Source organism: Hakea prostrata, chromosome 10 (genome assembly GCF_041222555.1).
Source record: "Hakea prostrata isolate BN-2017 chromosome 10, UWA_Hpros_2, whole genome shotgun sequence".
Classification (NCBI taxonomy): domain Eukaryota; kingdom Viridiplantae; phylum Streptophyta; class Magnoliopsida; order Proteales; family Proteaceae; genus Hakea; species Hakea prostrata.
Window position 1 is genome coordinate 45,554,482 of NC_142609.1, and position 10,892 is coordinate 45,565,373.

A 10,892-nucleotide genomic window follows, 5' to 3' on the forward strand; every position below is an offset into this window, starting at 1 on the left:
TTATTAGTTCTTAGTTGGAGGTCTGACACATGCACAGAACGGAGTCTTCTTTCGCCGGGGGCTGCTGGTGCTGGTGCTTTTGCTGCTGTCATACAAATAGTCCTTCAACAGAATTTTCAATCTTCTGTCTGTGACTTTTGTTTTTCCTTTGCTTCTATGTTCATCAAGCTTTAACAAATCAAACTGGATTTTCTGTAGCAAAACTTGCAGCCGTCCAATCTTTTCAGACACTCGTCGTGCTTGATCTGAGATTCTCTTCCTTCGGACATTCCCAGTCTCTTCCACTTCCAACACAGACTTTTCATTAGAGGATAAGAGATTCTCCTCAGCACTCTTCATCAATTTGCTATTAACATCGGACAACTCCACGATGGCCTCTTCTAATTCCTGTAACTGACCTTTTGCACTACTATACTCAATATCCTTGGAATTTTTGCTCTTCCCTGACAATTCCACCTTCTTTTTCAATTCTTCCAGTGTTATCTGAAGGTTTGTCAACTTCTGAGCATCGGAAGCAAGTCTTGTCAGGATTTTTTTATTGTTTCCCTGCTGCTGTGGCTCTTTAACCCTCCTAGATACTTCTAGTTTGTCAACACTCAACTCCTTCTCAAATTGCGACTCTGAAGATGGATAGTCACTCATCTGCTCTTCTGCTTCAGACTCCCCCTTGGGAGGTGCACATGGCAGCTTCTGTCCCTTGTTGGCTTTGAGATCTAGGCTGTATTCCTGTTCAACAGTTTCCCATATCTCAAGCATCTCATCTGTACTAACATTTCTTTTCTTGTTGAGACCATATTGTCCAGCTCCATGATCATGGAATGACTGTTCAGAAACCTGATCAAGCGGAATATCTTTCATCAAAAGTCCATTTCTAACTTTTGATATTTCAGCTTCTGTCTTCGGCAGATGATCAAAGCTTGACTCATCCCCTAGTTCTTTGCCTTCTAATTGCAAAATGATATTACTGCTTGCTTGAAATTCTTGTTCTCTGAGAGAGCTGCTCCTAGATTTTGACTCTTTAATCTCTTTCATTGCAGCCAGTCGTTTGGCTTTGTCTAAGCTTTCCAGCACAGCAAGCCTCTCCTTCTCCATCAGTGTTTTCTCAATGGCTTTAACCCTATTCAACAATTCCTGCAATTCAGAAGCACCGTTTGGCAACGTAGCACTGTGATCTCCAGACATCAGTCCATGGCTCTTTTCACGATGTTGATTTTCCAATTCCACATCCTGGAAACATGCACATGAAGTTATATGATGCTGTTAAAATCATGACAATGAAGACACAAATATATATTTTAAGCCATTCAAAGAATCGAAAGGACTAAATATATCCCAAACAGTCTGACCTGACCAATAAACTTTAAAAAATAATAACCAAACTAATTATCTTAGAAAGAGGAAAACAGAAACACACTAAAACCATGAACAAAGAACACTGATATCATGCCATTAATTTGACAGTTATATTGAATACTTAAGGTAATGTGGATGAGGAAAACAGAAAAATGAAGAAATCAAAGGAAGAATGGTTCCCCAGTTCTCAGATTAATTGAATGTTGATAGCTCTAGTAAACAAAATTCATTGTGTACTAGCTGTCTGGCATCAATCTCATCTCCACAAACGCAAAAATGGAAAATCTAGTTATAATTAAGAAATAAACTTTTGTATCATCCATGGATCTTTTAGTCATTCAATTGGGAAATCTTGATCAAATACAAACAAATTATGCCTCGGAATTTGTCTCCGGGATACAACTTGTAAGGGCTTTCCCATTCTTTGTAGATAAATCCTTCTGAGGGTTTCATGGAGTTCAATTAGTTTTTCTGCTTCCAGGAAAAATTATCCTGTTTGTTTCTCATAAAATGAACTAGCATCAGTTGTATCATCCAGGTTACTGTATCATTACCCTGATGATATGACATGATGAAAAAAATTTCTATGGAACCATTACGTTAATTGGCTTACTGACTTCCTGATCATCTGGAACCTAAAGCCAACTGCTACGAAACCTAGTTGGCCACGATTGGAAGTGAAATTTTTTTGACTGACATGTATAATTGATTGTCTAACTTGGTTAACCCAAGTCTAAACAAAAATAACCTGTCCAGATTGAAAAGTAGGGTGGGTCCAGATTGAAATTCAATTTAGCCAAATCAGAAACAATGAGATAAAGCTGAACATCAGTTGGCTGTAATAAGATCAATCAGTCAAAGGAAGCGTTCAATTTTTACTATTAAAGCTTAAAAGATATATAAAACCCCAATTTGAAACTTCATTATAGCGTGAGCCAAAGGAGGAGTTTCTGAATAGTGAGCAAGACTATCCTACTAGCAGAGAAAGTAGCATACCAGTGGTTCCGCCTTTGTCTGAACAAGAGAATGGCTTTCAAGAGATGAGATACTATCCCTTAAAGAAACTATGACAGGCAGATATGCAGCCACTTCAGCTTTGAGTCCTCCATGTTCACCTTCCAAAGCACACAGTTTTCCATTCAGCTGTTCAATCTCTACAGTTTTTGAAGCACTTTCACCTTTAAGGCTCTTCACTTCTGCAATAAGCTCGCAAACCTTCTGCTCAAGTACAGCTTCACAAACACTGGCTGTCTGCAGGCCCCCATAGAATTTTTCAGCATCAGCCTCAAGGATTATGACTTCATCTCTGCTCCCTTGCAATTCATAACTCAATTTCTCCTCTGCACTTCTAAGTTCTATTGTTTCTTCACGTAATTTATGCAGTTCAGATTCAAACTTCCAGTTTGCTTCATTAAGGTGACCAATCTCCACTGTCAGACGGTTTTTATCCTCTGACAATTCAAGGATATGCTTCTCTAACTCCCATCTTGTCACCTCAGACTCATTCAGTTCTTTCCTCAGATCCTCAGCATCTCTGCATAATGTGTTGTTTTCACTTTGTGCAATTTTGAGCTTCAGTTCTGCATCTAAAAGCTCCACTTCCTTCTGAGAAAGCAGATCCTTTCCTGCAGTAAATTGATGATTCAGCTGGTCATTTACATTCCTTAAGCGATCTATCTCACTCTCCAATTCACCAACAGACTCCTTGAGATGCAGCTTTTCCGTCTCTACCGTTACCAAGTTTTCCTCCATGACTCTGAACTCCTTCTGGAGGCCACTGTTAACTTCGCACATACAATCCATATCTTGAATAAATCCTTCCATTTTCACATCTTTCTCACTATTGTAGCTCTCAAAAATCAAGGAGAGATTTTCCAAAGCAAATGCTTCACCAAGAAGAACACCATTTTCCTCTTCCAGCATGTCTCTCTCCTGCTTCATGTTGGACAATTCGTTGCTCAAAACACCCTTTTCTTCAAGCAATTTTGAATTTTCATTCTGTGATAAGAGGTGAGCTTTCTGCAAATCTGAGAATTTGCCCTGTAGCTTCTCCATTTCAGCTTTTAGGACCTCCTCACTCTGCTCTCTCATCCTTATTTCTGATTGCAGCTGCACATTCATTTTCAGAAGTTCATCTTTCTCATTTTGCAGCATCAATAGCTCCTCCATTCGAACTTTATACTCCTCATCTAGGCTGTTCCGTTCATGCTCAAGATTTTCTGTCTGTAGTCTCATTTGTTCTAGCAGAGTAACCAGCACCAAGTTCTGAAGTGACAGCTGTTGCTTCTCATCCTGAGCATTCAAGAAAGAACATTCTCTATCTTCAATTTTCCTCAAAATATTCTTCAGCTGTGCTTGATCATCTGTAATCGTAGCATGACTCCAGTAATCCTGATCAACTTCAAGGGAATTCAAGATCTCACTGATTCCTGTTCTCAAATATGCAATTTTGTCAGACACGAATTTGGAATCTACATGGAGTTGGTGATTCTCTTGTTCCAGCTCAGAAATCAACATCTCTGACAAATTAGATGCCTCAAAGTGTTTCTGACACTCAATCAACAGAGAGAAATTCTTTTCTTCCATATCTTGAATGAATCTCTGCAGGATGAAGATCTCAACTTGAGCATTTATGGACCTGTCAAGTTCTTCCTCAAATTCTTGCTTCCTCCAATGACTTTGTTCTTGCAAAACATGGATATGCTTTTCGAGAACTGCTAGCCTGGCTTCACTTGACTCTGCAAAATTTTCACGTTCTTGTTTTTCTAGGTCCAAGGAGACACGTAACTCTGTAACCTGGCAAAGTGTGTTTTCTCTCTCCTTCTCCAGGCCCAAGTACTTATCTTCTAATCGTGTACATTTGCTCTCTAACTCCTCAAGTCTTTGCTGAATAATTTGTAGCTGAGAGACCATAGATTCTTTTTCAGAAAGAAGGGCAGCCTTCTCACTTTTGAGAGACTGGCAGGATTCTCCTAAGTTCTCAGCTTTTGTCTTTGACCCTTCAAGTTCAGCAACCACATCAGAAAGGGAGTTCTCGAGTACTGTGTTCTTCTCTAAGAGCTTCAGCACCTTGTCAGTCATAATCTCTAACTGGGACACCAGGCTAGCCTTCTCAGTAACAAGAGCAGATTTTTCTTCACAAAGAGACTGGCAAGATCCATCTAGAAGTTTCACCTTTTCTCTCAATCCTTCCAATTCAGCAGTTGCATCAGAGAGGGAATTTTCCAAGAGAGCATTTTTCTCCAGAATTTTATCAATGTTTTCCAACTTCTCCACAAGAACCTTTTTTTCATCTCTGTCATTCACACAGATTTCTTTCAGCTTGAGGTTCTCATCCTGCAAGTTCTTCACCGCTGAACCAAGGCACTCAGGGTTCAAACCCACTGACTCAATTTGCTCCATCATAGCCATCAGTCGCCTACTCAAGTCATTAATTTCCTCTTTCAGACAGTAAATTTCTTGTTGAAGAGCATTTCTCTGATCCAAGCGGAGTTCAACTTCTGCTTCGAGCTTTCCTTTTGTCTCCTTCAAGCCGAAGATCTCGTCTTGCAGACTCCCCATTGATCTGGCTGAAGATAAGTTCTGCTCCTTCAGGATCATGTTGTCCTCCTTGATTTGTTGGACTTGGTTCTCCAAACCCTGCTTCTGAAGTTCCACATCCTTCAACACTTGAATGGCCTTTTGGAGCTCCACTTCGAGAGTTCTCTTCTCTTCCTCAGACTGGCAGTGCAAACTCTGCATTGTTTTTAGCCCAACTTCTGCCTGCAGGAAGTGCAAATTCTCTTCTTGTATGCGAGTGTGAAGTCTCTGTAACTCTTCGTGCTTCTCTCTAAGTTCCTGAGTTTGCATTCCCACTTTCCTTACCAAAGCTTCCAGCTCTGACCGCAAATTTTGATTTATGCACTCCAATAGAAGACGATGTTCTTCAGAACTGTGTAATTTTGCAACCCCTGTTTCTATCTCAGCATTAAGTCTAGTGGCCTCCTCTTGTGCGCGTAATGCTTCCCTCTCCAGGCTAGATATTCTATCCAAGCACTGCTTATACTGAAGAGCAGCTGCTTCATTCTCTTCCTCTAATTTAGCAAGGGCTTGCTTTAAGGCCTGGACTTCAGTTTCAGCCCTTTCAGCTCGTTCATTAAGCTCTTTGGCTTCCCCCTTGGCACATGAGATTTTGATCTCCAAATTAGATATCATCTCTAAACACTCCTTATATTGAAGAAGAGCAGCTTCTTTCTCATTTTCCAATCTGGAAAGGGCTTCCTTTAAACTTTCAGCTTCAGTTTCAGCTTTACCTGCTCGTTCATGAAGATGTATGGCTCCCTCTTCTGCATTTGCAATTTTGGCCTCCAAGCTAGATATCCTCTGCAAACACTGATGGTATTGAAGAAGCTCAGCTTCCTTTTCAGATTCCATCTTAGAAAGCTTTTCTTTCAATACTTGAACTTCTGTTTCTGCTTTGCTTGCTTGTACATGGAGGCCCCTGGCATTTTCTTGGGCACTTAATAATTCAGTCTCTAAATTGGATATCTTTCCCAAGCTTTGCTGATACTGATGAAGACCTGCCTCCTTTTCAACTTCCAATTTGGCGAGAGCTTCTTTAAGCGTTTGAACCTCTGACTCAGCTTTGCTTGCTCGCTCAGATTCCGATGTGATTTGCTTCTTGAGATTCTGATTCTCAGTTGATAAATGAGACATCCCATCATTCAACCTTTGTTCTTGCCCATCTGCCTCCTGGAAATTCAAACCTTTTCTCACCCTACCTTCTGCAAACTTTGCATGATTCAGCAACACTTCAACCGACCCAAACATATCATTGAGCTGTTTCAACCCCCTTTTGCTTATTTCAGCGTCAGATTCTTCAGAATGGCCTCCATTCTTCTTCATTGTATGCATTGGTGATGAGGAAAGCCCCAAAGCATCCTTATGCAAGTCATCAGGTTCATACAGTGCTCGTATAGGGTGTGACATTTCAGGAGTGTGAGGCTCACCCTCGGTGGTGGAAGAGCCAGTGGGTGTGTCATCAGCCATTGCAAAGGCGACTTGGTCAGGAAATGCCTCAGCCATAGTACGATGGGCTTGACGAAGTGCCCCAGTTGCATGGTCATATCTTTCTGCCAGAGCACGATATGCTCGATAGAACTCCTCAACCAATTTCATAAGCTCTGGACGCTTCCTGTAGTACATCTCTGCTCTCCTTGCAAATGAATCTGCATCTTCTTCAATGAGCTTGATCATTGCTTTGACCTTGGCATCCATATCTGTCCAGGGAAACATTACATCTTTAATTAGTGGCCAAACAATTGTATTAGAAGAAAAGATGGATCTAAAAAACAAAAGAATCACAATCAATTGTGGCACTGAATATGGATCTAGAAGAAGAAACCAAATCTCAGATGTCTTCACATAAGAAGGATGACAACAAATAAAAAGACATAAATATTCCATCTTCTGGTGCTAATACTCATTCGTACATTGAAGATCTAGCCACAATATTGCAATGTTACATGTAACTGAAAAAATGACAGGTCAACTCTTAGTCCAAAACACAACCAGCAGTAAACCCTCTTGTTTGCTCCAACCATTTTCTTCTCCTCAACTCCATTCATATTTCCCTTTTTAGGCCTTCTTTTTAGTGGTCTGTTCTACTTTTGCGCTCGCAGAAGTGTTTCAAAAGGTAACTCCTCTAGGTGGTGATGTTGGAGAAGGCAGTAATGGGTAAATGTGTGTGTTATCTTACTTCTGTCCCCCCCCCCCCTTTCTTTTCCTCCAAAATCTGGTTCTTTAGATGAAGACAAAGTTGAAATAGCAGATGTCCTGCCCCTTTGGAGGCAACAAGGAGTGGTTTTGCATCATGATAGGCCCCTAGTATTGCAGGTGTATACCTGTAAGTATAAGAGGGGAAGCAGGAGATCACTTGTTACATGGGCATCCAGCCAGCAGCCAAAGGGACGTTTAGCACTTGTTGATTGGGGGACAGCCACACCCATACGAAAGAGGAAGACCAGAGTTGAGGCAGAGAATGTAGGATAGCTGGCCCACTAGTATTGGAGAGCTGGGAGAGTATGTTATGGGGAAAAACCATTATATTGAAGGAAGAGAGGAAGAGGGGGGTATACTGGTCATTTTAAGGGAATTTGCAAGGTAGTCTTGCAGGGGGAAAGCTGATGCTCTCGGGTAGCTTGTAGGAGAAGAGCTAGGTGGCTGAATTAATGAAACCTTGTTGCTGAACTATTGTTTAGCCACTGATCTATCCTAATGGAATGTTAATGAAGCTATTTCCTCTGCTTTATCTCTGCTATTGCTCTCTTTTGGTGTGTATATGTGTGGTGATTGCTGAGTGAAGAGTGTGATGTATAACCACTGTTAAGCTGGGATTTGGAAGCTTAACACATCACCACTCACAACAACGGAACAACCCCCCCCCCCTTCCTTTTTCCATTTTTACCTCTTTCCAGAATTCCAGCTGTCCTTCTCCAAAATCAATTCTAACCTGTAGGACTCACATGCTCTTCAGGAAGGATCAATTCATGTCACAAACTAAATTTCCTCACAAAAAAAGAAGAAAAAAAGAAAGAAAAAAAAAAGATAATAATAAATAAAATAAAATAAAGGACATTCCCATCTTGCATATTCAATTGGCTAAGAATCACAGCTAAACCGATTTTGAGCTGCACGCATCTCAAGGAGAAGCATACTTTCTTTAATGCGTAAGTCCTTTATCAAGAACTGATGTAGAAGACAAGTACATAATAGGATGTCAAGAAAAGAAAATGACATTGTCACTTATGAAAATGGCAATGTTTGGCTTGAATGCTGGGCGTCCCCCCCAAACCCCCTCCCCCCCTTTTGCTCTTGTATATTCTCTCTTTCACCTTTGGGTTTTGCAGCGATGATAGTTTATTTTCCAATATATATATATATATATATATATATATATATATATATATATATATATATATATATATATATCTGGCTTGAATCTCTCATCAGTAGAGAAAAATATCAAGCTCAGTCCACCTCGACACAACTCCATCCACTCATTCTGGTCAGCACTGCATATATTGCCACACAATTTCATGCCAGCTAAGGTAACATCCAGCCATAAGTTTCCTATCAAACCAAACTACAGCCTTTTAGGGCTTCACCCTTTGGAGCTACATAAAGTCTTCCCTATAGTTTGACAGATTTGACACATAAAATTTCATAGATTGAACAAGGCCTTCACTTGGCTCTTATTAATGTAGATTCGCTATATAATTAAGCAGCACTACTTCCCATTGATATAAAAGTCAAAGGTAAAAGAGGGTTATCGCAACATGGTAAATGAATTGAATCAGCACAAACTTATGGTACAATATAGTCAGAACCGTTTTTGGGAGGTTGGTTGGGTAAGTGATAAGGCTCCCATGAAAGTCAAAGCATCTTGAAGGATCACATTTTACCACATTTGGAGTTGTTTCCCTCCATAGATGGTCTTAAGTACCAAAAAAGAGAGGGCTTAACTGACAAGAAAAATTTATGCACATGGCCTGTAAGATTTTTTTAGTCATTCTCTTACAGGGCAACAGCTAAACTGCAGTTCAGAATATTCTAAGGATGCAACACCAGGAGATTCCAAATTAAATTTCATTTCAGTCCTCAGGTTCCATTTTATCATTTGAGAGCCAACCCAATGCATGTGTTTCATCAAACTCTACAAACTATGCTCCAAATGGAAATAATACTTATAATGCTTCCTATAACAAATCACTAACTGATGCTTTGCTCTTAAGAAAACTACACAGAAGGGATTTTGGAAAACAGACAGCACGTCAAACACACACACACACCCATCATCCAAACGCGAAGGGGTACCAATACCTGTAAGATTCTCCTGAAGCCATTTGGAATTCTTTGGGCTTATATGACTATCCCACCACCAGGAGTACAAGCGTCTCGACTCAGACTGTAACAAGGTTGCCATGACTGCAACAAAGACAACCAACCCAATCTGTTTCGGCCGATCTTTGAACCAGTTAAAAGAAACGAAGTAAGAGATCCAAGCCAGAATCAAACCTAATTGGACTCAAAACACTAGAAATGACAGCGACGAGAAATTTGAAGCTTTAATCCCTCTGTACATGTGCCTGCTAACAAGTAAAAAGAACAAAAAGAAAAGAAGAGTTAGTACGTAAGTTCTGCTAAGGATAAGGTTATCTCCGGATTTTTCAAAGTTCGAATGCTGTAACAACCTTTCAAAATCCAAACTATACCAAACAAACCAGATCTGGACTACTATATTTTCGATTACACCGTTATCCAGAGTTTGTATGTAATCATGAGTATCATGACTATATAACACAGTGATTTATAAATATAACAACGGAAGAAGTTCCTTCAATCGTGAAAGCTTTCTTCAGACGTTCGAACTAAAAAATATCAGTATCAGAACCAAGAACAAAATAAAATAAGCCTTTAATGTAAATCCCTGCTACATAGACTGCAACTTCTTACATAGCATGCAAACGACCTGATCAACCGAGAAACAACTCCTGAAATCACCACATTAACTCCGTCCTCTATTTCAGCCTCGTCCAAACCACCTGATCAACAACCAGATCCAAAAAAAGAAAAGCTTGGAATTCAGAATCATGAAAGATACAACAGCCTTAAAAATTGCAAACTGCCAGAATCAAAACAATATGGAAATCAAATCATCATACTAAAACCACGAACCAGTATAAAAGTCAACTCACGCTCCCTCAACTCACTAAAACCACAAAACAAACGAATCTTAAGACCAGAGTAACCTCTACAGCATTGAAACCACCCGATTAAAATAACCAAGCCAAATGTATCAAAAAACTGAGATCAGAGAAAAAAAATGAACAACAACTTCCACACAATTAACACAAAAACGGCCTATTACACACAGATGGATCGAAATCAAATCTGTATGAACAGAAAGACGAAGATCTCACCATGAAATCAATAATTGGTCTCGGAGTAACTTCACGCAGCTGTGTCTCACAGCTGCTTTCTCCCTCTCACCCCATTGTACAAGAAATCTGTCTCTCTTGCTCTCCCAATCTCTTTGGTCTCTGGATTCTTTGTGAAGGGACAGTTGAAGTCTTGTATGAGAAGAACAGTAGCAGAGAAGAAAAAAAAACAGTAGCGAAGAACAGAGTACACACTACAAAGAAAATCTTATAACCATTAAAATAAAGTAAAATTTCCTATTTTTCTTTTTTCTTTTTTAATTAATAATTCTAATAATTCCAATTTCGTAAGAAAGACAGTACAAGTTCAACGCCCAAAAATGACACGAGTTTTACAAATGTCCTTGTGGGACCCACACCTTGTATGAAAGACGGAACACTGAAACTGGGCCCACCATAAAGTCCAATCCGTGCTCTGGTCGAGCGTTGCTTTTTCAGTTTTTACTTTTTTTTTTCCGGATATGATCTTCAACTGTAGACCGTCGGATTAGAATCAAGTACGGATATGACCGTTTGTTTAGAGAGACGGTTTTGTTATTGTATTAAATGATTACCTATAAT

General features: G+C 39.8%; 1 protein-coding gene across 3 annotated transcripts; it reads right to left on the reverse strand.

Annotated features, from left to right (window-relative positions):
• LOC149003398 (protein NETWORKED 1D-like) lies at positions 1-10,513 on the reverse strand. Of its 3 annotated transcripts, none has more exons than XM_089136259.1 (6): positions 10,314-10,513; positions 9,863-9,935; positions 9,409-9,479; positions 9,214-9,318; positions 2,350-6,611; positions 1-1,227 (listed from the first exon to the last, which is right to left on the reverse strand). In XM_089136259.1, the coding sequence occupies exons 4-6, from the start codon at positions 9,314-9,316 to the stop codon at positions 4-6; spliced, it is 5,589 nt and encodes a 1,862-aa protein (XP_088992385.1). In that variant the 5' UTR covers positions 9,317-9,318; positions 9,409-9,479; positions 9,863-9,935; positions 10,314-10,513; the 3' UTR covers positions 1-3. The 3 variants fall into 3 exon arrangements, with proteins under 3 accessions (XP_088992385.1, XP_088992383.1, XP_088992384.1); XM_089136257.1 differs by having other exon boundaries at positions 9,847-9,935; XM_089136258.1 differs by having other exon boundaries at positions 9,409-9,482; positions 9,847-9,935.
• Between the last annotated feature and the right edge of the window lie 379 nt (positions 10,514-10,892).